At 54.3% G+C, this 26,930-nt stretch overlaps 1 protein-coding gene across 2 annotated transcripts; it reads right to left on the reverse strand.

Annotated features, from left to right (window-relative positions):
* Positions 1-6,972: 6,972 nt before the first annotated feature.
* TMEM9 (transmembrane protein 9) lies at positions 6,973-26,548 on the reverse strand. 2 transcript variants are annotated; one of them, XM_042976576.1, is made up of 6 exons: positions 26,512-26,548; positions 25,913-26,014; positions 24,726-24,817; positions 19,141-19,249; positions 16,692-16,823; positions 6,973-8,013 (listed from the first exon to the last, which is right to left on the reverse strand). In XM_042976576.1, the coding sequence occupies exons 2-6, from the start codon at positions 25,976-25,978 to the stop codon at positions 7,861-7,863; spliced, it is 552 nt and encodes a 183-aa protein (XP_042832510.1). In that variant the 5' UTR covers positions 25,979-26,014; positions 26,512-26,548; the 3' UTR covers positions 6,973-7,860. The 2 variants fall into 2 exon arrangements, with proteins under 2 accessions (XP_042832510.1, XP_042832509.1); XM_042976575.1 differs by lacking the exon at positions 26,512-26,548 and adding an exon at positions 26,428-26,501.
* Positions 26,549-26,930: the final 382 nt, after the last annotated feature.

A 26,930-nucleotide genomic window follows, 5' to 3' on the forward strand; every position in this document is an offset into this window, starting at 1 on the left:
CCCAGAAAAGCCCTGCTTTAGTCTCCGGACACTGGCAGGCATCAGGCATTGGGCCAAACGCAGTGGCAGTGGACTGTCCCAAGATCAAGTCCACGGGAAAATTCCCAGTTGGTGGCAAAGCCTTCGGCAGCACAGCTAATCTCGCCTGCTCCCCTCAGAGATGGGTGCCATAACCCCAGCCAGCAGGTGGCTCGGCTCCGCTTTCCTTTCCTTTGGGTAGGAGAGCCATCGGGGGTGACTAAGCCCTGAGTAAACTGTTCCCAACCTCACTCCTCCGAGCCGGGTGGGGCCGTCACTATTTCAGGACAAAACTCAGACGCATCCCTCAGCCCCCACCTCTGCACAGTTACCTCCTCGGGCGGGGATCGCTCCTCCAGCACGGCGGCTGTCGCTCACAGCGATCTGTGTCTCGTGGGCCTTCAGGGGGACAGAGGGACCTCGGTGCTGCCCGTCTGTCCTGCAGCGCCTTCGGCAGCCTCTGGCCCGGCTTCCCTGCCACAGCACCAGGAGCCAGGTACACTTTCCTGATTAAGCTTCAAACGGCGGCGACACACCCAGAAGGGGAGGGAGGAGGGCGGTGGGGGGCGGGGGGGCTCCTCTGATCTGGGATCCACTCCCAAGGAGGAGAGAGGGCCACTCTCGGCCTCCTGTGATTGGCTGCCCCAAGTCCAAGCAAGACAAATGCGGCTCCGGCTGGAGCCAAGGGTGAGCCGGGATGCTGTCCCCCCAGGGTGCTGCCCACCTGAGGGCCAGCGGAGGGCCAGCACACCAGCCCAGCTGGCAGGGAAGCTCAGAGAGCCTCCAAGATGGAAGTGTGTGCGGCAGGAGGGACTCTCGAGCTTAGGAAATGCCTCTTGACTGTAGCTGGTGCAAAACCTGGGACGACACAAGGGGTCTCTTCTCATGGGGCCAGTCCTTATGGCTAGGGGAAGACAGCCCTGTCTCTGGAGTGACTTTATGGTACCAGTCTGGGTGCTGGGAGCTGATGTGGTCCCTGGGCCCTCCTGGGGAAGGATGGGGGATTAAGAGGGCTGTGGTGGCTCTCTAGGACACAGTTCCAGGGCAGGACACGTACTCGCAAAGCTGGGCTGGGGGCTGCTGTGTGCCCGCTGGGGACTACGGGGCAGCAGAGGCCTATTCCACAAAACTGCCTGATGCCAGAGCTGGAGGGGCCCTTGGAGGCCACCCGGGCCACAGAAACTGCCCCCCCAGAGAGGGCAGGGTTTGTTCAAGACACGCAACCAGCTAGTTTAGCCTTCTGCAAAGCAAGACCTCCGCTCTGGCAAAGCTTACTGACCTAGACAAGGTGGAAGCAAGGAGACCTGCGTGCTGGCCTCTGCCTTGTCACCCTCCCCTTTGCGTTGAATACTGTTTCCTTTCAGAAAGAGCCTGCGGGGGGGCCCAAGGTACCCCTCTCAGCAGGAGGGGGAGACACTCCTTTCCCTCACATGGTTACAAACTGCACCACTGAGCACTTACTACCTGCCAGACTCTGTTACACTCACACACGCCCATCGACCCCTTCCGACACCCTATGAGATAAGTTACTATTCCCGCTTCTCTGCCGAGGAAAGGAAGACGGATTAATTTGCCCAGATCCACACAGATTGGAAGAGTCAGCGCTGGGATTAGGACCCAGGCAGACTGGCTCTGGGGCCTACACACCTGGCCTCTTCGCTACAGTGTCCTTTGGTCTGGGCCAGGTCCGGGGTTTCCGGGCATGGGTCCACTTGGTGCCTGCTCTGGGCTCCCCCGGCTCCATCACACCAGCAGAAGCTAGAGAAGACCCTCTCTCGGTACTCGTTTACCCCCGTTCGGCCAGTGGGACACTGGCATCCAGAGAGATTAAGTAGTTTACAGATGTCAGTTCTGAAGGTACCTTAGATATCAACCACCTCCGGGGTCCCCAACCAGCGGCAGTAGCACCCAGCTTCTTGCAAAATTTCTGCCATTTCCGAGCACCGTTTGAACGGTTTTGCTACGATTTCCTTGGTATGTACTCACTTCCCCGCTTTTTACTCGTCCTTAGCACTCATTTCACTTGAAATCACGAAGTTTATGTGCTGATGGTGGGTTTTTTTTTTCAAATACTCATTAAAATAATCATAGAACTACTAGAATAAAAAGTATTCTTCGGGGTACCCCCCCCCCCTAAAATCACCACGCTCAGGTGAACCACACTTCGGGAAACAACGGGCTGGTGTAACGTCCTCACTCTCTACCTCGAGAACTTCAGGCTCAGTCAGGAGGCCTGCTGTTTGAGGTCAGGCAGCGAGTGACAGAGCCAGGACGGGACCAGGGCTCCCGACTCCCAGCCTGGAGCCTCACCCTCTGTGTCCACCCTGATGCAGTAATCAGAGAAGCCCAGTGCTGTCAGGGCCTGCCTGCCTCCAGCCTTGGCTCTGAGCTCAAGTCCATGGCTGGGGAGCAGGGAGATCGGGGGCTAAGGGAGTAGCTAAGGGCTAAGGGCCACCAACTAATCACCCCCAGGGGGCTCTGAGAAGAACTTCAACAAGAGAGGGATTTAGCTGAGGGGTCAGGGTTTCCTGGGGCCCTAGGGCCCCGATCACACCAAGTAGGAATTCTCTGTTCAATCTATGCAACCTTAACCTGATGGGTAGGAGTTTATGCTGTAACAGTAATAACAGTGAAGTAAGAATAACCAGCACTAAGTGCTTATTTAGGTGCTAGGATTGTTCTAGGTGTTTTATACACGTTAATAATTTATTCCTTATAGCAACCCAATGAGGTAGGTAATTACTCCCCTTCCACAGTGAGGAAACAGGCATGGCTTCAAGATCTACTCAAAGTTGCCAAGTCAGTAAGGGGCAGAGTTCGCATTTGTACCAGGCTACTGGCTCAGGGTTCACGCTTTTAAGTGCCCCACTTGCTTTACTAAATGGAGGGCTGATCTTATGGGGAGGTTTTGGTCCAGCCCCTCATAATGACAGCCATCACCAGATAAGCACTTAACCACGGGCTAGACCCCAGGCCAAGGTATCACTACAGATGAGGGGATTGGCTCAGAGGGGTGGAAGGGCTGTCCGAAGATGCCAGCTCTATTCATCCCAGCTTCTAGGCTCGAGCTCCACCCAGCCACCCACCCTGCTGGCGGCCTGGAGCCTGTGGAAGTTGCCTGCACTTGGAAAGCAGAGGCTCAGGAGGAGCTAGGAGGGAAAGACTCGGCCTTCTCCTCCACACCTGCAGTCATGTCTTAAAGCCCTGCTTCCTCCTCAGCCCCCCCAGGGCAAGTGGGTGGACAGTGGGAGCTGGTGAGAAGCCCGAGTCAGCTTCTGACAGTGCCTCCTGCCCCAGACGGCGGAACCTCAGAGGCAGCTTGGGAAGAGCCAAGTCCCTGGTAGCTACGCCTGCGCCCACCTAGGGGAGGGCCTGGGTGGAGGGCCCATCAATTCCTCCCTAGCGAGGGCCCCACCCAGTAACTCTGCCAATTTGTTCTGGGGCTAAATGTTGTGGTACAGGCAAAACATGGCCTCAAGGCCTGATAGGCCTTAATAAAGAACTCAAGACTTAGGAAATGGGGAGCCTTTATGGTTCTGAGGGAGGGAAGCAACAAGATCCCAAGAGAAATGAAGGCATGAAATGGGGAGCGGTGGTAGGGGTGGAGGAAGGGGACAGATTCCTGAACAGTTGACCCTTGAACAATAGGTGGCGGGGGGGGGGGGTTATGGGGGCTCACACCCTGCACAGTTGAAAATCCACATATAACTTTTGACTCCCCCAAAACTTAACTACCAATAGCCTACTGTTGATTTGAAGCCTTACTGATAACATGAACAGTCGATTAACACATATTTAGCATGTTATATGTAGTATATACTGTATTCTTACAATCAAGCTAGAGAAAAGAAACTGCTATTAAGAAAATCATAAGACAGAGAAAACACATTTACAAAACTGCGCTGTAAAAAAATCCACACATAGGTGAACCCATGCAGTTCAAACTTATACAAGAGTCAGCTCTGCTTGGTGGTCAAGTTGGTGGGACTTTTGAGTGATTGGGCACAGGAACTGCAGACAAAGGAAATATCAAGAATTGAGTGACCTCCAGGTTTCTGGCTTGAACGATAACGAATATAAAGGTCAGTTAAAGAGCTTAATCTTGGACGTGTGTATTTTGACAGGCTTGAGGCACCCTGTGGGAGAGTCCATCTGAGAGCTGGGTAGACAAGCCTGAAGCTCAAGGGTCGGGTCTGGGCTAGAGAGAGAGATTCTAGAGTTAATATCAGAAAATCACAAAGGAGAATAGACTTTCAGGAAGAGTACTTGGACATTAAACTTTAGATTGAGCCATGTAGGCTGGAAATGGAAGCCTGAGAAATGTCAATCTTTAGGAAGAAGTGAAGGGATGGTGAGAAGGGGCAAGGAGGACCGAAGATGCAAGGTCCCAGAAGCCAAGTGAAGAATTTCATGAAGGAAGAAGGATCAGGGCATCAAATGTAGTGGGGGGGGGGGGGCGGGCAGAAAGGTAAAAACCAAGTCTATCCTCTGGGTCTGACAATTACGGTCATCAATGACCTTGCCTACAGAGGGCTCGGGGTGAAGGACTGAAAGGGAAGGTGGAGGGCATGGGGTCAGGTAGTAGACTCCATGGTGGTCAGAGGTGACATGGGGCCCGTGGAAATTTCTTTGGAGGGCAGGAGGACTGGACATGTTAATAGGCTGAGAAGGACCAGGAAATAGGGTGAGGTAGAGGTCCTTGGGAGAAGGGGATGGGTGGGTTGGCTTTGAACAGGAGGGACATGCTATCCCCAAGACCACAGCAAAGGAAGTAAGGTAAGTATGAAGAAAAAGTTTCAGATGGGAGCAAGGAAGTTGAGAGATCATACCTACTGGCCTTGATTTTCTTGAAGTAGCAAGGTAAGATTTTCTAGGGTAGGGAGAAAGGGAAATAAAAAAAAAAAACTTTTCTCCACTAGGAAAGTTGCCTAGTGACCTCCACAAAGAGTGAGCCACAAGAAAGGACTAATGCCAAGGGATTAATGGCCCCCACAAAGGCAGAGAGGAGGTGGGGGGGGGTGGTAACCACCAGCCCTCAGGGGCCCCACTCAGTCTCTCATAGGCAGAGCTGAACTGCCCAGGGAGGAACAGAGAAGACAGACTGGGTTGTAGATCCACACTTGGAATTTTGCTGGTGGAGTACGGTAGATGCAAGGAGACAAGGCAGAGTGGGTCTGAGTGAGAAATGCAGAGAGACCACCAGGAACTGTTCCGGCCTCACACCGTGGGGACCAATTCTAAGACCCTAGTCCCCAGGGCCAAACCCAGTGTCTTCCCGGTGGGCCTGAGCATTGCTGAACAGTGGATCTCGTGGGTTTGATAGGAGACACAGGATTCCCGAGCACGACACTAAAATTCATGGCGTACTACATGAGATGGGATAGAGTGTCACTTCCGATCTTTTCTGTAATTAACTGTAGGGATCATAATCCTGTTCCAGATGACTTGCAGAGCAGTAAACTCTCCCTCTGCTGGGCTCCCTGTTCTTTCATCATTCATAGAAAGAGGAGATACACTCTGGAAGAGTTGCCTAAGAATCAATTTTGTGTGTGTGTAAGGTGACGCATATCTAGATGTTTGGCTACTGGCTGAATCCTTATGTAAAGTGAACAGTCATCCTAATTTTTTATACTAATTTGTTTTTACACACTTGGCTTATTTATAGTTAGTGATAGTGGCTTGCTTCATTTTAAATCCTTAAAACTACCAACAACTAGCTGGATCATCTGTAGGATTTAACCAAGACTCCGAGAAACATGGTACTCGAGGTTTCTCCCAGGTGGTGTGGTTTGGTGGGGACCCAGCAGCGTTAGACACCAATTTCTGGATTGGTTATTCTAGATAAGTTAACACACGCACCTGCCCACCTTTGAAAAGACCCAGTTTTGCCTGCCTCTTGAAATAAGAGCAACCTCATTGTGGAAGAGTTACAATGCCCCCATCCCCCAGCCTTCCAAAGTAGCGGTGGCCCCAGCAGGTGCCAAGTACGTGCCAGGAAAAGGAAGAGGGCAGAACTGGGACCCATGCTCCTTCCTCCCCGTGGCATGCGTGTCTCCTGTCAACGCCATCACAAACTTTCATGCTGACTGAGCACATTTGCTCAGGATCCCGCAATCACTCCAGCCCCTTCTCCGCTGCATCCCTTGCTTGCTTCAAGGCCAACTCCAAAGTCTCCGCTCTTCCTAGAAGCCCAATTGGTGTGTCACCGCTCCCCTCCCCCCATCCCCTTTATACTAGTATTGGACTCTGAACTTGGGCAAATCTTTGCAAACTGAAATCCGCGCCTCACATTGTTCTCTTAGCTTGCACTTCACCAAGGACCCAGCAGGGGGCTCCACACAAAGCTCCCCAATACAAGTTTGCTGGCCCAACCCAAGGGCAGAAACTTTAATCAGATCCAGCTGGTCCCTCTAGGTGCACCGTTTCTGTCTGGGTCTAGGACACACCCCGCACTGCATGTTCTGGGATGGGACGGAGGGCACCGGGCCAGGCTCTGCAGGATGGCCCCTGGATGGTGCTCAGATTTGTTTCCCCCAGGCAGCTCTGCTTTCCTTGCTGCCCCACACCTCTCTGAAGAGCAGTGGGTTTTCACTAGGGAAAACACACGAGTTTCGAAGTGAGCACTTTTTACTGGTCTGTAAGATACTGACTGACATCAGGACTGTTCAGAGTTGAAGGGGGAATCTCCCCCAAAGAGGAAACACATAATTTCGAGGTAATTCCCGACAGCCAGTGGATAGAGCTCGTGAGGAGCCTGTCTCCAATCCATCAAGAGCCCTGGGGCTCTGCCCGGACCCCGTGTACCCTGCCACACCGACCAGGACTTTCCAGGCTCTGCTTCTCTCCCTGGACCTATTAAAGGACAATGTTCTCTGTCCCTTCTCTGGGACACAGCATTTATCACATCACTTGTGAAACACTCTTAGCTCTCTAGATCTCTTGAAATCCAGGAAGTGAGAGAAAGAAGACAATTTAATGATGGCTTCCTTGAGGTACAGACAACAGAAGGACAAACGTTTCTCTCCATGCACTGGTACAATGAAATTCAGAGACGAGTGGAAATCCAGGGACAGGAGCTATAGCATTTAGAGCCGCTGCTCAGCCCATGGTCACGTGGTCCCACCAACTGGCTCAGTGCAGACATGGGGAGATGGGGGGACAGCCCGGCCTCCTGAGGTGGGGGCGAGGGCCCAGGTGGCAGAGTGAGCAAGGTGCATCAGCACCACCGTGCCTTGGGGAAAGAGTGCGGGAGAGTGGGGGTGGGGGCAAGCGGGTGGGTGTGCCCTGAAGACACAGTGCGGCTCAGTGGCATCAGCTGCCCCATCAGAACCATGCTGAGGGCTGGAACCAGGCTGAGCAGGACTGAGGTATTGGAGCTGGGAGGAAGGTGGCCATAAGAACCACAGCAGAAAGGAGAACATGCTGACTGCCTTCCTCCCACACACTGAGTCCTCGATGGCCCAGCTCCATCCTGCGAAGGGTAAGAACATTCCGAGATCTGGAGCTGGAAGGGTGGCCAGGGTGAAGTAAGGAGGTACAGACCGTTCCAATCCTGAGGCCACCTGAGGTGTCTCTGCTCTACTCTGGCCACCACCCCCTCCCCTTAAGCCCAAGATATGAGCAGGCAAACCAGAGATCGGGGACCCCATCACTCTTCCCAGATTCAATCAGCTGACTAGGACTTTCCTAAAAAGAGAGAGGAGAGGGAAAATGGCCACGGGCTTCTAAAGAGAAAACCTGGGAAGGGTGGCACCGAGTGGGGGGAGGGGGCATCTGGCTCCATCCAGCCCCAGAAGCTGGCGGCCGTGGCCTCTGGTCCTTGACGCAACCTCGTCGGCCCATCTAGCTGAGCATCTTGTGCCGATCGAAGACGGTCTTCCGCTGCTCCTGCACCTGCAGCTTCCACCGCTGCTGGGCGCCTTCCACACGCTCTAGGACTGTGTTTGCTCGAGGGCCTCCAAGGGAGGCAGTGGCGGCTGCCACAGAGCGAGCATCCTGCAGTGGAAGAAAAGGGAGAGATTTGGCACTGTGAGCTGGTGGCAGGGGTTGGGGGCGGGGGGGTGGTTTCGAAAGCCTGACACAGAAAAAAATGCCCTTAGAGCAATCCCAAAGGTTGAGCTCCCCGCAGACCGGGAGGCTGGACCTCCCCAATGGCTGGGGGTGGCTTGGGGGCCTTGCCTGGTGGTCCATGGGGCCTAGCACAGCACCACAGCCCAGCTGCAGGCTTGGTGTTTGTAGAATGTGTAAGGTAGGGCCTGGGAAAGGGGGCACTCTGGGAGGAAAATGATCTGAGGCCCCAGTCACCACACAGCTATCGCTTGAGTCCTCGGCTGCATCCCACTGGCCTATTTCTTTTACTTTATTTTATTTACTTGTTTATTTTTCAGAGAGAGAGAGAGGGCGGGGAGAGGGGCAGAGGGAGACAGCATCTCAAGCAGGCTCCCTGTGTAGCGTGGAGCCCGATGAGGGGCTCGATCCCACAATCCTGGGAGCATGACCTGAGCAGAAATCATGAGTTGGCTGCTCAACCAACGGAGCCACCAAGCGCCCCCACACTGGCCTATTTCTAACCTTCAAGAGGAATACTTCTTCCTGGACTGTTCACCTCATTTGGTCAGCAGAGGCCCTGATGCCGTCTGCTGTTTGTGGATACGTATCGGTGGGCCCCACGGCGGGTACAAGGCTGCAGGACTCCTCCGCCCTGCCAGCCACGGCCCAGGGACAGCGGGAAGGCCCAGGGCTTAGGGCCTCGCTGCCCTGACATGGCAGCATGTGTGCTCCAGTGGGGAGGACGGGCCCACCGAGGCATCTGCACGGGAGCTGCTCTGCCAGGCGCCGGACACCCAGCTTACTCCCCCTGGGAAAGAGGGGTTGCCCCTCACTCAGGGAGTCCGGCAGGGATGGGGATTTGGAGTCGGACCCCAGCACTCCCATTCCAGAGCCTGCTCTGGCCCACTCCCCTTTGACAGGTCAGGTCAGGACGGCTCAGCTCCCCTGGGTGCCCTACTGATCCCCTTCCCCTCTGCTCTCGGAACTGCTCTGTTGTCAAAGGCAGTGGCTCCCCTAATTACCACCTCTGCCTCTGAAGCTCCGGAGCCCATGCATTTCCTGCAGGACCCCAACCTGATCTTTGGGGGGAATTAGAGCCGAGGGCCAGGCCCACACCCCTGTGGGGATTTCCTCCCTCGCTCTCCCTGCCTCTCATCTGCTGCCACACATCTCTTAAGGGATTAGCACACCTCTCTAAGCCCAGAGCCGCCCAGTAAATGCAACTTTGCTTCTAATGCCCCGAGCTGGCACGGCTTCTGTCGCTTCACAGCTGCCAGGCTGGGGAGAAGGGAGGGGTGGTTAGGCAAGGGTAGGGGAGGCACAGAGAGCTGGCAGTTGCAGAGAGGTGGCTGGCCAGGGGTGAGGCTGGGAGGTAATTCGCCATCGCCGCAGAGCTCCGAGTCACTGTCTCATGAGGAACACTGCCCTCTGGGAGCCCCAGTCCAGAACCCTGAGGAAGGCCTCCTCAGCCTGGTTAGCTGAGGATCACGGTGACATCAAGGACCCAGGTGCTGTCAGCATGAGGCGGGGGGCGCATTGAGCCTAGAGTCAGGACTCCTGGGTTCTAGGCCGGGGCTCCGAGGGGCCACCTTCTCCCCGCCTCAGACCCCTAGGGCCCATCTCACAGGCCTCCAAGTGGGAGCTGGGACAGACGGGTGGCCTCAGCCACCTAGCAGCTCTGTGCCCCTGGACAAGTGACTACCTCTTCAAGCTTCAATTTAACGAAGCCAGTCTTTTCAGACTTTTCTGACTGTACTGTCAGCAGGAATTCCATTTAAAAGTTTTACAAGACACTTAGTATGAGGCATTCGGATACTCTCTGCTCTGCTCCGTTTCATTTTTTAAGATGCAGGTCATGACTCAGTACGTTGATTTCGTGGCCTAACAGTTGTGATCCATACTTTGAAAAACACGGTTTAGGATGAGGAGACAGGTAAGGCAAGGTTAAGGAAAACAGTATGTCCAGACTTCTTAGTGTACTGGCCGCCACGGAGTAGGAGCTCAGGAAATGTTTAGTTTCCTTCTTCCTGGACTGCGCAGCTCAGCGGTTAAGAATACTCCGGAATCAAACCAACCTGGCTGTGAGTCTTGGCTCTGACACCTATCGGAATATGACCCTGGGCCAGTCAGCTCATTCTCTGAACCCATTTCCCCATCCATAAGGTGAGGACTGCAAGAGCGGCTTCTTGATGAGGCAAAGAAAGTAAGGCCTTTAGCAGCGCCTGGCAGATAGCAAACGCTCCAATTATTCATGGCAGACCCTAGCTCTACTAGGTGGGAGAGAGGAGGAGAAAGCCGGCAGCCTGCTGCCGGAGGGAGCTGCCTTTGAAAAACCCCCATGGCCCTGTACCACCTTTCAATGCTGTTCCTTCCCCGTTCAGCTGTGCCAGCTGAAGGCTACGGGGGGCCAAGGACAGGGCTCCGTGTGGCAGTATAGGTGACGTGGGCAGTGAAGCCCCACTGAGGAAGCTGTTGGCCCACCAGGGCCTGGCTGTTCTGGCTTCAGGGGCCGCAGGGGCTTCTCTCCCCTCCCCCCCTCAGGCCCCCACCTCTAATCATGTCCCTTCTGGGTCCCACAAGGAGTGCCCAGGCGCGAGCTCCAAGGTGTGGGCTGGGATACCCAGGCAGGCTTGGAGGGATGGGGCAGCTCCAGCCCTGCTTCTCCTCGACTGCTCTGCATCTCGGGAGGACGTCTTGAGGAGAGGAAGCCAGAGGAAGCCAAGAGCAGAGCATTAAGGGAACATGCTGAAATTCACCGCATTACCACAGTATCATTTGTTTTCCCTTCATGTAAAGTCTTAACAAACAGCTCCTAAGTGGGGGAAAGCTGCTGCTGAGAGCCTCCGTGTTTCCATTGCTAATAGTCTGATTAAAAGGTATTAAAGACTCCACATCTGTTCTAGAGACGGCCCAGAGCGGGGCCTTACCCTTGCCCGTTCTGCAGGCAGAATGGCAGCTGGAGGAGGAGAATAGCACCATTTCTAGCCCCTTTCCTCCGATCTAGCTCCTTTCCTCTGGGGCTGAGTATCCGGGAACTAAGGGAGGCCAGAGGGCAGCTAGGAGAGGAGGAAGGCACCGGATACTGATAGGACACCAGGAGATGCCCGGTGGGACCAGACTAGCACGACGATGACAAGCATCACTAAGTGCCGTGGGTTCTGCTAAGTACTTTACGTGGATTCTCCCCAGGCTTACAAGACTGGCACATGGGAAACATCACTCCCATCTGCAGATGAGGAAACTGAGGCTATGGGAGATGAATCATTTTGCTACCCAAGGTCACACAGCCATTTTGGTGGCTGAGTTGGGGTTCGAACCATGTCTGCGATTCTCTTATCCCAGCACTCTGCTGGGTCCTTCTTTGGCTGGTTTCTCCTAAGAGCGAGCCAATGTGGAAACCCAAAGAAGCAAGCTGCTATCTTTCCACTACATTAGAGGAAGAACAAAGCACCTGTAAAGGCACCCAGAATCAGGCACTTCAAGCCACCCTCCCATCCAGGCCTGGCAGGCCCCAGATACTGGTGCACACAGGCCAGAGCTGACGACCACCATCAAAGTGGCCTAGATGAAGCCCCTCCAGCCCACACAGGAGCACTGGTTCTGAGTCAACACTGGGCTGGGCCGAAGCCTCTCTGATGACAAGAAGATGGAGGAAAAAAGAACCCCCACCTGGAGCTGCGGCCGCTCCACCCTTGTTCCCACCCCTGGGAGTGGGGGCAGGACCGGCACTCTTGTCACTTACCCAGTCACACAGCTAAGAATGGCCCTGGCGCAAAGCCCTTCAGAAAATTGACCACACAGCCTCCCTCCGTTTTCCCAGTTTAGCCCAAATCCTTCCTGCTGTCACCTAATCCCACTGCTTCTCTGCTGCAAAGCTCTCCCTGACTCCCACATGCTCCCAGTCACCTTCCTAGGACATGGCACGATGCCATTCCCCCACCCAAAAACCCTGCCTGCTGACTCGGCTCCTCACAGATGAAACACTCGTGGGCACGGCATTCAAGGCCCCCGAGCTGGCTGAGGCGCACACTCCCGGCCTCACCTCCCCTGCGTCCCCCAGCCCTGCGTCCACACCGGTCCAGGCAGCGGCCCCTCATTCTTAAGGATGCACAAACATTTGTCAAACTGGAACACACATGATCCTGATTACATAGCACCCAATCCAGACTGAGGAAACCACACTAAGAGTTCCGGTGTCGTGGCTACTAAGTGGCAGAGTCCGACTCCAACCCCGAGCTGTGGCTCCAAAGCCCTGTTCCCAACGACAGTGCTGGGAGTCCTCTAACAGATGCTCTAGAATCACATACTTTTCTGTCTATCCCCAGAGGAGGTGGGAGGACTGTCCCCGTCAGCGTGTATCTCCAAGTCTGTCAGCTTCCCTGGAGGGAGAGCCCTGAGCACACATGCGGCCCACCTATCCGTGGACAGAGAGGGAGGCCATCCCAGTGGCCCTGAGCCTTCTCGCCACCCCGGTTCCTTTGTGCCCCCAGCTGCTGCCCTCGTCGTCACCACCATTCTTTGCTTCCCCACACACCCCTCTCATACGGGGGGCCTGGAGCTGCACCCAGCCCCAGTGGGGTGAGATCTCTGAGGACCCCGCAGAGCTCAGGGGCCCATGCTGCAAGAAGCAGAGACACCCAGAGCCTCATGGAAACCCTTATTTCTCTCTTCAAAGAGGGCCAAACCTGTACATCTAAAACAGCTCTGTTTGCTGTTTCTGTCCCAGCAAACATGCTTGCTTCCTCCTTTCAAAGGGTGTCTGAGCCTGGGGATTAAGCCTAATGCTGCCGGAATCCCAGGGGAGGCAGCGCTAAGCAATCAGGGCCCACCGAGGCCTGCCAGCACTTTCAAAGGGAACACGCCAGGCTTTCATCTCCCTCCTCAGGCGCTGGGGCTGTGGCTGTGGGGGAGGCTTCCCTTCCCCTTCCAGACCTCTCGCCCCAGGGCAGGAGAGCTCCTGGCCACAGGAGTTGGGGGAATGGGGACAAGGGCCCCCAAACCTGGGAAGCGATCCAATTCCTAGACCCATCTCTGACTGGGTCCCAGACTCAAGGTGGGAGGTGGGGTGGGGGCACCAGAGCCTGGACAGTTTCCTCCTCAAGGTCACTGAGTTGTACGGGCCCAGGAGAACTTTCAAAGAACTGAGAGGTCCTATTCCAACTTTCTTCCTTACAGGGTGAAAGCTAAATCCTTTACCCCAGGGGAGACCCCGTCCTTCTCGCTTCCTTAAGGGAAACATTCTCCAGACCATCAATGAACCCAGAGACACAGCCTCAGCCCTAGCTCTGCTGCTGCTCAGCCAGGTGGCCTTGGGGCCTGCTCTCCTTGCCCCCAAGCCCGCCCCACCCCCCTTTCCCCAAGTGCACTGAGAGAGGTGGGTCAGCACAGTATCCCTCAACATCCGAGACTAGGGGCACTGGGTCTCTGGAGAGATGAAACCTTTGGGCACTACTGACCCCAGTGTCCCTACAGCAGCTGAGCTATCAGTGTCCCATCCATCCTCTGAGCTGGCTCTGAAGAGCCCCCCACCAGGAAGCCTAAGTGCCCAGCCCCCAGTCTAATAAAGGGCTTCCCAGAGCACCCAGCTTTCTGACTGCCCATCTCCTAAGACCTGATCTCACCAACTGCCTTCATGGTCCCTGCTCATCTTTTGGTTGGGGCTCGGTCTTGGGACATAAACCCCTGAGGGCAGACATGAGGTCTACAAATCTACACAGCGCCACCTGCAGGATTCTTGAGTCCAGAGGAAAGAAGAGACGCCATGTCCATGGGAGAAAAATGGTGCTGCTGAAACCCCAGGAGGGATGACCTAGGAACACCTAAGTTGGGGACACCATATAGAATCACAAGGTGAGGGGATGGGGAGCCAGGCCGAGTACTGGGACTAGGGGACAATCCATGCTAAGAGTGCTACAACGGGGGGACAGACCCCACTCACGGCTGCCTGAAGGTGTTCCTTTAACCACCCTCCGGGTAACCCAGGAGCTGCACCCTGCCCCACCCTCCACATCTGTGCAGAGCTGGCTGGGTCACGGTATCAGAGACTGAACACCTTTTATTACCTTCTAGAACCTTGGGGTAGGAGGTGAGGGTGTCATCCCACCTCTCTCTACCAAGGCAGAAAACCCCTCAACAGTGTGGAATCTGGGAGTCTGGGCTCGCCGGCTTCCGCTTGACGGCTGCCTAAGGCACCCCACTGCCCTTGCAGGCACCCACGATACATGGCTGGACAGCACCCCCTCGTAGGCCAATCCTCCTTCCTACTCAGCCAAAATCTGCACCCAGGGGACGTCTTCCCTTGGATTCAGGATCTGCTCCAGTGGATTCAGGATCTGCTCTCAGGAACTGGATGACCAAATCTAACCCCTCCACTCTCCCTACAGCCCCCTCATACAAACAGAGGCAGCTGTGACTTAAGACTCCAAGTGGGGAGCGTCCCAGGTCTCCTGGGGGAGAGGGGCCTGCGCCCAGACCCAGGGATGGCAGGCTGCCCTCCCCTCTGGCACCACATCCAGGATGGCAGGAGACACAACAAGGCCATGCCCGAGAGCCACACATTCCAGAGAAATCGCGGTGTGGACTGGGTAATCACGGGGCTGCATCTCTCAATTACTCCCCCAGCCAGGACTGCAATTACCACATTACCCCTAATCGCCGAGTGTTTATTAGCAACGCTCCTCCCCATCAGAGCTGCTATTACTGCACATTAATAAGCGGGTAGGCACACAAGGTTTCCTCTTGAACACAGACCACCCAGCCGCCAGTGCCACCAGCTCCCAGGCCCCAGCTCCGAGGGGCGAGGCTCAGCCTCTCTGTTCCCCCTTTGGCCAAACGCATGTTGGCAGGAGGCTGGGGGCACACTGGGGATGGTCCAGGCACACACCCAAGAGAAGCAACAGGGCCCATGGGATGGCCAGGCCTCCCTCCTTTCCTGGCCTCGTCTTCCTGCTCGTGCTGGCTCAGACCCACAATGGCTGCACACTGAGGTCTGAGCCCTGGACCCTCTTGGTGGGGGACCCGCCCTTGCCCACCTCCGATCCAGTGCCTGAAATGTTCTAAATTCTGACTGCCTGGTGGCAGTTTAGCCGATGCCTGGTGATTTCTCGTGACTCCAAATGCACTCGCTTACAAGGGAGCCCACCCGACACATTATCAGCGGTGTCATCTGCAAGAAGATTCCTTCTTAGATCTCGTGAAATCTCCCTCTCGTGACTCCCAACTATGGGTCCTCGTACCCCTGGCTTTACCTGGGCGAAGCAAAGCCCTCTTCTGAAGACGTGCTATCCGAAGGCCGCTGTCACGTATCTCCTTGAGTTTGGCTTGTTTGGTTTTTTTTTTAAGCTAAACATCTCCCGGTTGCTTCAACTTACCCTCCCAGGACATGGCTGAGATGCTTCGCCCCTAGAAGCCCCTTTGTGCCTGCGCTGGTTCACTCACTCCTTCCCTCACTCTGGGGATAAACAGTATCTCCCAGCAGCCGGAGCCAACAAGGACAGAGCTAACGGACCGGTCTGTGCTTCCCACAACTTCTCAGAGCGCGTCCCTCAGGGTAGAGAGTGGCAGTGAGACCTGCCCTGCCTTCGGATGCCACTGCTCTGAGGCTGTCGTGGTGGCTGTGTGATCCCATAGAGGGGGAGCTCCGGGCGCGCGGGGCGAGGAGCCTCCCTTGGGTGGCGTGCTGGCTCATCACACCCCTGCCCAGGCCGCCTACACACGCACCACTTCTCACTTTTTTTTTTTTTTCCTGCAGCTGTCCTCTGCCCCGCACAGGGCTTCCTCTGCAGGGCGCCCCTACCCCTCAGCATGGGGACAGATACAGGAGGGCAAGAGTGGCTGCTGGCCATGCCGGGCCTGACCTGAGGGGTCTGCAGGCTGCCTGGTGCCAGTGGTCCCCCATCTCCTTTATCTAATGACGTTGAAACTCCTGAGCCTGATATTTGAGGCCAACAATAACCTGGCCTAAACCTACTGGCCAGCTCTATTTGCCACTATTCCTCCTGCCTACCTTACCCTCGGAACGCTCCAAATTCCTCAAGCACACACAGTGATTTCCCACCTCAGCACCGCTACCTACTTTACTCCTCACTGGCTCTCAAAATCCTACTTTCCTCTCGAGGCGCCCAGGTTGTGTTTTGCGTTGAGCAGGTGCTCCGCAGAGGACTACAGAATGACTAAAGGACAAACCTGCCACCTCCAAGTCTGCCAAAGCTTGACACCAGGGTCTGAGCAACCGGTGTCACGTGTTGTGTTCACGTGTGACCGGCCCTGGCTGGCCCACTCCCCCTCGGCCTAGAAAGGCAGGGTACCAGGAACATACGGCTCCCCCCGCCGATGCCCTGAGGCTGCCTGATGCCAGACATCGGGAGAAGTGTAGGGCCACCTCGCGCTTCATCTGGAAGTGCAAAGGGCAGTCCCCTGCCGAGGAAAACTCTAGAGTCAGGGCGACGTGTGGGACACTGAACACAAGAGCGAACTGGAGTATGGGGGGTGGGGGACACGGATCCTCAACGAGGCCTCTGTAATGCTATTCTGGTTCTGCCCCGGGGACTCGCATGCCGGGGGCCCAGGACCCCACGTGTGGGCAGAGGTACTGGCGGGGCCCTGGCGCCCAGAACCCCGGTTACCTCGTTCTCCTCCTCATTGTGCAGCTGTTCGGTGTACGCATCCGGCTTTCGAATGAGAGGATCCACCAGCATCAGGAAGGCCATGTAGAGCAAGAGGGCCCCCACCACTGACAGGTAGATGACAATGGTAACCTGAGGGAAAGAGCCAGCTTGTCCTGTGAGCATCTTGGGCCAGGAAGGCAAATCGTGTCCATTCCCGTGCTGTGCATATTTGATGGCGCAGCTGCCTCAACTTCCGCACTGGGGAAGGGCGAGGACACTGGGGGCTTGGAGGGCAAAAGGGAAGGGAATGTGCCCTATTCCACATGTGTACCAGCTCTGCCCTAAAACTGAGGGGACCCCCCCAAGAATGGCGGACATAAAAACAACAGATAATGAAGGAAGACATCTGGATTCTGACACCCCAAGATGCTCCCAGGGGTGGGGATCGGGGAAACAGGGCTACCGGGATATCTCTAAGAAAGGGTGGAAAGCAATCGGACACTAAGAGCAAGGAAGAACCGGCTGGTGAAGAGGCCTGAAGGCAGAGGCCGAGCACCTGGGCACGAGGGCTCACTCCCCCCGCCAACGGGATGTACAGGTGCGAAGCTGCGGTCCTGAGAGGGCACGCCAACAGGTGGAGGGGGACAGACCGGCAAGGTGTGCACTGGAGGCTGGAGGCTATGTCTCCCCCTCCCGGCAGTCACCCCGGGAGTAATTTCTGTAATTTCTGTTTTACAGAAGATAGATTCAGTGAGGCCAATTCAAGGTTTCCAGTGTGATACTCTGGGCATTTAAGACAGGATTCTCCAAGACACTTAGCAGCTTCAGTCCCTGTAATGGCATTACTAATACACCTCAGTTACTGGGACTACAGAAGCACCTTTGCTTGTGTCCAAATGCCCCCTGGGCGGCTGCCATCACCTGAGAACCGTGAGGCTAAACCGCTCAGCCTAGGTGCCAAGGCTAGCAAGTGGGAGAGATGTAACTTGAACTCAGATTTACTGATTGTCTCAAATGCTTTCCTACTTCCACAATGCCTGGCCATCTCTGGCCTCTGAACCCGGCCTTGACCCTAAATGGACTGCGAGGAGGGATAAAAGGAAGAAAGAAACCTTAGGACTTTCAAGTCAAAGCTCAGCTCAAAGGTCAAGTTCAACTGGACCAACTTCCTCCCTGACTGGGGCATCAGCGTTCATGCCTCTTTAAACAGGGCAAACGATCAGACCTCTTGCCTGTACCCCAGGAAGGGGAAGGGGAGTGGAGACTGAGTCTCTAATAGGCTAAAGCTGGGGGGAGGGGGAGGCTCCTTGGGAGGAGGACTGGAGGGAAATTTGAGGGATTAGGAAGTATGTCTGATGAGGTCCCCATATCGGGAAGTCCCTTTCTGCCAAACAGGGACAGGGGACACTTGGCTCAGAATTCAGTCTCAGCCACCTGGTCCCCAGAGGGTGGGGCCCCAGAGCACGTTCAGAGCAGGAGAAAGATGCTCCAGGAGTGGCTGGGTCAGGCGGGAGGATAAAAGGAGTGATGGACGTGGGGGATAGGCAGCTGCTTTCCATGAGAAAGGCGAGAACACAGAGGACTGCAGGGCAGGGAAGGTGCTGCCAGCTCCCTGGTCTGGGAGGACAGCAGTGAGCATCGCCTCCCCTCCTGAGCCTCAAAAGGAGAAACCTGGACGAGGCAGTGTCGTTAAATTCCCAAATTCCTTTCTCGAGGCTATTTCTAGACTCTCCACAGAACCAGGTTCTCCACAGAACCTGGCCAGGAAGGGCTTAAGTTAGAAATCGGTAGACGGGGTCTGGCTCAGGTGTTGGAACACAGACTAGGAGTCCCGGGGGGGCTGTGGGTGGACGAGACCCTGCTAGCGTGAGCCGTGGTCCTGTTGCGTCCGCCTCAGGCAGAGGAAAGAACAAGGCCCCCGTCCTCACTCGCTCGCTACGGGAGTGGTCGTGTCTACCACTTCTCTCCTGAATTCACCCAACAGCCTAGGAGAACGAGGGTCAGGGCTGAAGCCCCTCCTGCCCAGCTGCCCCACACAGACACCTCGCCCTTGTCCACAGCTCTTGGGAGCTTTTCAGGACTCTGAGGAGTTCGGTAGACTGGATGTTCCAGGAGGGCGGGTTTATTGCTCTATTAGCAGCAACCTACGCGGTGCCCAGAACATAAAAGGCACCTGAAGGAGGCTCCCTGAAGGAATGGGAGAGAGGAAGGGAAAGACTGGAAAGAAAAGAGTGACACTGAACACCTCTCCCAGGTTCCCAGCGCCCCCGTGTAATGGGAGCCACTGGACAGAGGTCAGAGGAGAAAGCTGGCTCCAAGAAGGTGTGGGGAGCGGGCCCCTGCATCTGTGACCAGGCCAACCCAGAAGCCGGTCCCACAGCCACTTGGGATGCTCAGAATACAGCCAGAGACAGTGAGTGCCGGGCAGCCGGGGATTGGGGGGGGGGGGGCCCGAGAGCCGGGCTACCTTGATGGTGGTGGTGCTGCGTTCCTCATACTTGCACTCGCACAGCAGACAGTAGGCCTCCACGTCGTGGCCGGGCACCGGCATGGGCTCCACCACGTGCAGGCAGTTGCTGCAACGGAGACAGACAGGGCGGTGGGAGCAGGGCCACAGGAAGCGGGCAGCCTGGGAGGGGAGGGGCTGGGCAAAGGTGAGGGTGTTCCCAGGGAGTATGGAGTTTATAAAGGGTCAGGCTGGCGCCAGCCCCCTTCCCCAACTCAGAGCCTCACAGCACCTGGCCACTGGCCATCCGAACCAGCTCTCCAAAGTGCCTACAGGGCTGGCACAAAAAACGCTAACGTTCCCCAAACTTCTACCCTTAGCTGCCCTCGTGTCTCCTGCTATGGTTCCCCTGCTGGGGCTTATCCATTCCAAAGATTTTCAACTCCGAGCTGGTGAGGCCTAGACTGGTATCTTAGACTAGAATCTCTTAGTCAGGACCGCCCCGGGGCCCTCCTACATCCAGCTGCCCACTGGATTCACCATAGGAGCACCCCACAGGGTCCGCAAACTCTACGTCCACCCCTCCGCCCCTCTGCCCTAACCCCCCAGTCCCGGGGTCTGTGTTCCAAACGGCAGAAAGCACCCCTACTGTCCACTCCACTGACCAAGTCAAAACCTGGCAATCACCTTGACACTGCCTTTTCCTCTCACCTATGAATCCACCAAAAGCCAGTGATTTTATCCCCTTAGACATTTCTAAGACCCACCTTCTCTACTGTCTCCCGCTGCTGTGTCTCAGATGAAGTTCTCATCATTCTTGCTTCAGGCAAATGACCCAGCCTCCCCACTGCTCTCCTGTTCTTGTTGGCCCTGTGCCAATACTACCTGCACCTGGCAGCCGAGTGGTGTTACCAAAATGAAACTCTGGTCATGTCACCCCCAGCTTAAAGCCTAAAGCTGGTTCAATGTCTCCACCCAGCCTCTAGGGTGAGGACGAACTGAGCTGTTGCCCCTCGGCTTCCTACTGATCCACCTGATTCCAGGGCCGCCTACCTGTCCAGTTCCATCCCCTGCCTCCCCTCAACCTGCTCCCCATCCTCCTCCAGCTATGCTGATCTTCTGGACTCTTCTCTGAATGAGCCATGCTCCCTTCCTTGATACATCTCCCGCCCTCTGCCAGGAATACATGGCTTTGCCACCTTCCCTTTCCATGCTCTGAATCCTACACATCCTTGAAGATCCAGCTCAAAGACCTGACCTCTCCCTCTGCTCATCTCTATCACAGCACTGACCACACTGTACTGTGATCTCACCTTTATTTGTACAGTCGCCCCCAAGAGATGTTGAGTTCCTTGAGGACAGAGGCCATCCCCAGCACCTTGGCAGAGCTGCGCTCAGTGAACAAGTGACTGCCAAATGAATCCCATGTTCTAACAGTATGCCCACTTAGCCCACCTTTCCCTAACAGGGCTCTCGCAGAAGGTGAGCCAAAGATCACAGGCCCATTTGAAAAGGCGGCGGGTTCAGGAAGGCAAAGTGGCATCTCCACCACGATGAGGTCAGGACCCAAACCCTGATCCTTGGCTCATCTTTATATCTGACCCTCAGCTTCAGTGGGGCCTGTGCTCAGCTCTTTATCTGGGTCTCTCGATCAGCCCCAGCCCTTCAGATCGGCAGGTTTTCAACAAGTATGGTTCACAGACCACAGTAAGCCAATGACCTAGAGGATGCGCCTTTATCACTACCACCAGGAAAGGTCAAACACACCCTCAGAGGTTCACGGAGGCGAACCAGGCATCACACTGCCATGGATCGCCAGGTCTGAGCTGTCCTGGCTGTGCCGCTGAGTGTCTGGGGCCCTGGGCCTATTTTCTCCTCTCTGAGATGCAGGGGTTGTACCAGATGACTTTTAAGGCCCTTTCTGGTCTAACAGGAAGCCTGCAAGAGTCACGCATAGCTCTCTGAAAACAGCCAGGCCTGTGCTGAGCTATCCAGGGTCCTTTTAGACTCAGGCTGGGTTTTTGGCAGAGGCATCAAAGACGTGTGACGTGAAGATCAAGTGTTGACATAAAAATGAGATGTCCTCTAAAATCCTCTGATCCCCTTAAAAATCTGGCCCGCAGCATATGTGATTTCATCTAAACCTCCAACGATTCCAGTTTCACCACTGGGTAGCAACTTCACCACATCACTCCTAGCTGCACGAAGGGGTCCTCTTCTACCGTAACTAAATGCATCATTTCCAGACCCTGCACACTGCCAGTTCTGGGGGCTGATGGGCAAGGCCAGGTTCACGCACAACACTTGGTCATCACTGCTGGGACCTTCTCTTTTCCAGGAAGTCCCTACAAGCCTCCTGAGGACCAGATGCCTCCTTTCCGAGCCACACGGGGTCGTGGTTTAGAAGGTCACGCCAGTGTTGCAGGAGGATATGTGGACTACCCCCAAGGCCAAGGTGGAGTGTCAGGGGGATCTGGGAGGGGCCAACCCAGGTTCTTCAAATTGGAATGCTATTACAGGAACAGGCTGTTTCTAGAAGGGTTAGGGCAACAGTAAATGAAAAGCTGTAATCTTTCTGCTGGCTCTGGCCCTCCTGAGAGTCAGTGAAACCCTAAACATGATCCTGCTCTCTAAGGCTTTCCTTTACCTTTTTGGGGATCAGTGCTATCAAAAGACCCCAAGGACTGGCCAGAGGACATTAAGGGGAGAGGTCTACAAAGATAAGCTGGGTTTAATTCTCTGCTCTTCTCTGCATTCTGTGATGGCAGGTAATTTATTTACCCTTTCTGGGTCTCGGTTTCCTCATTTATAAGTGGAGGCTGAACTCCATCGGTGTCTTTCAAGCTGTGCTCTCTTAGAACCACTCAAGAACCACTGTGCAAGGAGGTGGGCTGAGGGAGGGGCTGAGGGACGGGTCCCTCTCGGCACTGGTTCTGATTTTGTTTTGTACGTTGTGTTTCCAAAACAGATTCTGTCGATAGAAAGGTTCAGTTTGTATAAGTCTGAAAGACACTGAACTAGCCAACCTGTTTGGTTCCTTCCTACTCTGGGATGGCCTCTAATACATTATCTCCTCGGCAGGCCCACCAACAGAGCAACATTGTTAGGGTTTCTGCCCTTCTACAGGCATGTGGTTATGAACTACCAGCACTAGATGGCAGGATACCAGCACCGCGGGAACATAAATGCCATTAAATGTGAGGACTGCGGCTCAGGCAGTTCTGGCTTCACTCTGCACCACAAAGGAGGGTGCAAGTATTGCCCCGGCTGTGGACCAATGTGACAGCACAGTGACAAGGTGGCAGAGACTTGAAGACACAACTGGACTCCTCTGGTCCTAGCACGGAGACCCTAAGACCACATGTCAAGCCCCATCCCATTACTAAGGGAGTGTCACCAGTGTCGCTGGGTCCTAGAATCTGTCCAGCCTCGGTTTCCACCTACCACCCTAATGGAACTGTCTCGAAGTTCTCCATTAAGATTGTTCATTAGGCAGTCCCTTAATTCTGATTTCTAAGGAGAAGATAAACTACAGCCTGAGAGGTCCAGACAAGACTCGTTTCTCTGTGGGCATCCACACTTGGGCTTTCAGACCATAGTATAACCCCAGGGCGGAGACATTGCTAATAAAATCTGCTGTTGCCTGTGGGATGTAGTCTTATTACCTGCTGTGGGGCTCTGACAGTCTATCAGATCATTTCCTGATGTTATTTGAGCTATAACCCCAACATACAAGGAGGTCACAGGGGCTCCTCCCAGGACTTCATGTCTCAGGGCTTTGTCACTCCATCAGGACAGGCAAAACCAGAGGGAAACAGTCTACCTATGTTGTGGGAGGAGCTCAAGTTTTCTGGGGCTTGGTGTAAGTCTGACGATTATCTATGTGGCCTCTAATAACGCATGATAATATATATTAATATTAGCTAACATTTATACAGCACTTACTATGTGCCAGGCATTATCTAAGTGCTTTACTTACACAGGTACGTACAAGCACATATACCACACACACACACACACACACACACACACACACATTTAATACTCAAAATACTGCCGCCCATCTTACAGATGAGGAAACTGAAGTACATTGGAGAGGAAGTAACTTGTCACAGAATGAGCAAATGGCAGACCCAGAGTGAGGGCAAGGCAAGCCAGATCCCCAGCCTGTGCATCTAACTAGACAGCCTCTCGGAAAATCACTCAGACTATCTCAGAACTGGGTAAATTCAAAATTCCCAAATGCTTCTCCGAACAAACTGCCTCACGATCACCTACGGAACTTTAAGAAAATGTTACCCCTGCCTTCCTGCTCCCAATACTTATGGAATCGAAATCTTAGGGGGGAGGAGATCTAATGTAGGGCATGGTGACTATCGTTAACGATACTGTATTATACACTTGAAAACTGTGGAGAGAGTAGATCTTAAATGTCCTGACCACAGACACAAAAGGTAATTATGTGAGGAGACGGAGGTGTTAATTTACCTTATTGTGGCAATCATTTCATAGTATGTATATCAAACCACCAGGCTATACACCTTAAACTTACACAAAGTTCTACGTCTAACGTATCTCAATAAAGCTGGGGAGAAAAAAAACAACAAAATCCAAAATCTTGGGGGGCAGAAGGTGCTGGCAATCTGCATTTTCTCAAAGCCCACCTGATGATATTGCCGTACAACCAAGCAGGCGCACTGACCTGGACATCCCCTCCCCATGATGTGAATCCCTTCTAACAGTGCCCTTAGCAAAGAATCACCCCATCTGTGCTCAGATCCCTCCAAGGATGGGGCTTCCCAGCTCCTAAAACAGTCTGGATTAGAAATGTTTCCTCAGCTCACACTTAAATCTGTTTCCCTGAAGCTTTCCTTAAAGTTGTTTCTACTGGCTCTAATTCTACACCAAAAACCACATGGAACATAACCGATTCCCATTCCCATGTGCCCCACCTCCCATAGCATGCCAGCCCTGCTCCTGGTCTTTGTCAGTCACCAGATGTCGCCAAACCCTCCCCTCGTTGAGCCTCCCTTAAATCACTCCTTCTAGGACAATGTGTTGAAACTTCCTTTAATCAAGCTGGTCTCCTTTCTCTGAATTTGTGCTTCTTCATTTCTTTTTTAACGTGAAGCATCTAGAAATGAATTCAGGACTCCTGGAGTATAATTTAAAATTCCCCTTTGGATTTTAGACTCTGCAGTTATAAAAAGGGAACGCTACCTATCTCGCCTACCTCACAAGGTGTTAATGACACTGGTACAGAATAACACAGAGCTTTGCGAAAGTACACAAAAGATCCCACAGTATGCGGGCATACTAACAACCTCTCCCAATTTCTCTGCCACCATTTTGCATATATGAATAAACACCCAAACCAAAGCAAAATAACAACATCCACTTCTCTGACCAGGAACCCCTCAGCCAGAATTCAAGGCACCTAGGCCCTGTTCCCAATTGGCTGTGTGACCATGGACAAAACAGTGCTTTGTACACTGTCCATAGGAATGAGAGAGCAAGCTTATCCTCCAGGGGTCCAAGAATCCCAGGAAACACTTGTAACTTCAACTGGTTGAAGCAGCCATGAGCCAGCCTGTACAGTGCCTTACCAGTCCTTCTGTGACACATTCTGGTTGTAAATGTGCCCACTGATGTTTCTATATGGTGGACAGATGCATTTGCAACGGATATCTTCAGAGCTCTGGAAGAAAAAGCATATCAGGTAGACAGGGCCCATGGGTTCAGGTTCTAGCAAAGACTTTCAACTTTCATTTCCCTGTTCTATATATGAATGCTCTGACCTTTCCCATCCCCAAGTTCAGCAAGGAATGGCTTCTGCAGGAAGGATGCTAATATCACAGGATCCTCAAGACGTAAACCGTCCAGGTGGCAAACGAGACCCCCAGAGAGCTGCCGAGGGCTGTCATTCCCTAGTAGGGTGCTTTGGAGTAGGGATGTATGTGGCAAGCAAAGTGACAGTCCTCTACTCTGGGCCCCACATCTGCTATGTGCACCTCTGTCCAGCAATCTTGATGGTGAGACCCTTTCTCCCCACCCCTCCATCGTCCCATCTCCAACTTCCCAGGTTAGGATGAGGGCAGAAGTAAACAAGAGAAAGAGGGTCATTTCTGTGGGAATACCCAAGCAACCCCTTAGAAAGTTCTTCCTCTCTGAAATGGGTAAGAAACAACACCACAAATATTTTCATTCCAATCAGGAATTCCCCAGGGAGACTGCAAGCAAACCCTCCGACTCCACCTTACTTAAAGCCTTGGGGATCTTCAAATTTTCAAATACCACAGAGCTGCCCAGCTCCGGGCAATATGCCCCTGAAAAAAAATGGCAATTTCTCCAGAGTCCCAGTGCTTAGGGTGGGTTAGGCTGGTCACCCTTGGCAACAGAAACTTCCAACTGTGTAGGACTTCACACTTAAAGAGCATTTCTACTCACTGTATTACTTGATTCTCCTTCAGCAGAGTAGTGGATGTTATAACCATAGTTATTTTAACCCAGGAGCAAAGGAAGGTATGGGGAACTTAGATAATTCCTTCAAACACAAACTCCCTTGCTGGAATCCTACCTCGGTTTCCATCTGGTCCAGAACCTATGTTCTGTGCACCACCCCACTCCTCTCACTCCACCCTTCCCGACGCCTGCAGTTCTGCGCCTGCGAGTCCCAAAAGTATGGCCCATAAACGAGTGAGAGGGGCAGGGCGGAACAGCAGCTACCCCTGGGGAAGCCCTGTCCGCAGGGAGGGTGGTCGTGCAAGAGGTGCTGCTGTCTCACCTCCCTCACCTTGTTGGCTTGAGCTGGGGGCACCAGCAAGCACCCGACCACGGCCACCAAACATAGGAGCTTCATGCTTGGCAGGCTGGGGGTGCCAACCAGACCGGATACCTGCATAAGAGATATGAAGTCGGGCAAGGAAAGGTGACCACACCACTGTCGGCACTCTCGGCCCCTTGTCCGTCTAGCCGGGACGTGGGAATGGGGTTGGGGGCTGGGCTCAGCATTCCAGGGCCTCCTAAAACCCTGTAGCTAAATGCTGCCTTCCCTCTCCCCCAAGTCTCCGGCTCTCGACTGCCCACCCGGAGCGCCCAGAATAGAGGCCTCTCGGGGACACGGCCGCAGGGGGCCTCGAGTCCCGAGGAGCAGGCCACGCTCCGTGCTCTGACCCTCGCATGCCGTTCCACCGCCCTCCGCCATCTCTGCCTCCGCCCGCCCGGCAGCTCCTCCCCGCTCAAGGCCCGACGAAAACTTTGGGTGCAGAGGCTGGAAGACCTGATCCGACCTCCAAGGCCAGTGCCCACCTAATCTAGGGGTCTTGGGCCGTCCCCGAATCCCCAGGTGCCTCCACGACCCCTGTCCCCTCCCCCAACGCGCCGTCCGCTAACCTGCGAGCCCCGCCGCTGCTGCAGAAGACCCGGCCGGTCCCGCCCCCTCCCGGCCGCTATTGGCTGCCGGAGCAGTCTCTCAGCCCAACCTCGCTATCGCCAAGGTAACAAGACCCACCTTCGCCTGGGCTTAGAGGCTCCGGCGCAAGGGAGAGGAAGGCATTTCTCAAACCCGACCAAACAAGAAAAGGGAGCGTCAGTCAGTCTTCCAGGCCAAAACGTGGAAGGGTCTTGCCTTTGTGGGGCCTGTAAAACTACCATTGTAGTGCTTGGCCCCTCCTTGTATTATAAAAGGCGGAGGATCGGAGAGGGACTAAGCTTGTTTCACCTTGTTGTTTTGAAGAGAAAGCACTTTATACACAATAAGCTAGTAACAACAATAACCTTAAAAATCCAATAAAGGGCTTTGTCCTTGCTCA

This window comes from Panthera tigris, chromosome F3, assembly GCF_018350195.1.
Source record: "Panthera tigris isolate Pti1 chromosome F3, P.tigris_Pti1_mat1.1, whole genome shotgun sequence".
Classification (NCBI taxonomy): Eukaryota; Metazoa; Chordata; class Mammalia; order Carnivora; family Felidae; genus Panthera; species Panthera tigris.

What these genes read in the sequence shown, in the direction of transcription:
- TMEM9 (XM_042976576.1), bottom strand. Translation starts at nt 25,978, where the DNA reads ATGAAGCTCCTATGTTTGGTGGCCGTGGTCGGGTGCTTGCTGGTGCCC. An exon ending in AATGTGTCACAGAAGGACTG is followed by an intron (nt 19,250 to 24,725) that starts GTAAGGCACTGT and finishes TCTCCGTTGCAG; the next exon opens with CAACTGCCTGCACGTGGTGG. An exon ending in GCAGCACCACCACCATCAAG is followed by an intron (nt 16,824 to 19,140) that starts GTAGCCCGGCTC and finishes TCTTTCCCTCAG; the next exon opens with GTTACCATTGTCATCTACCT.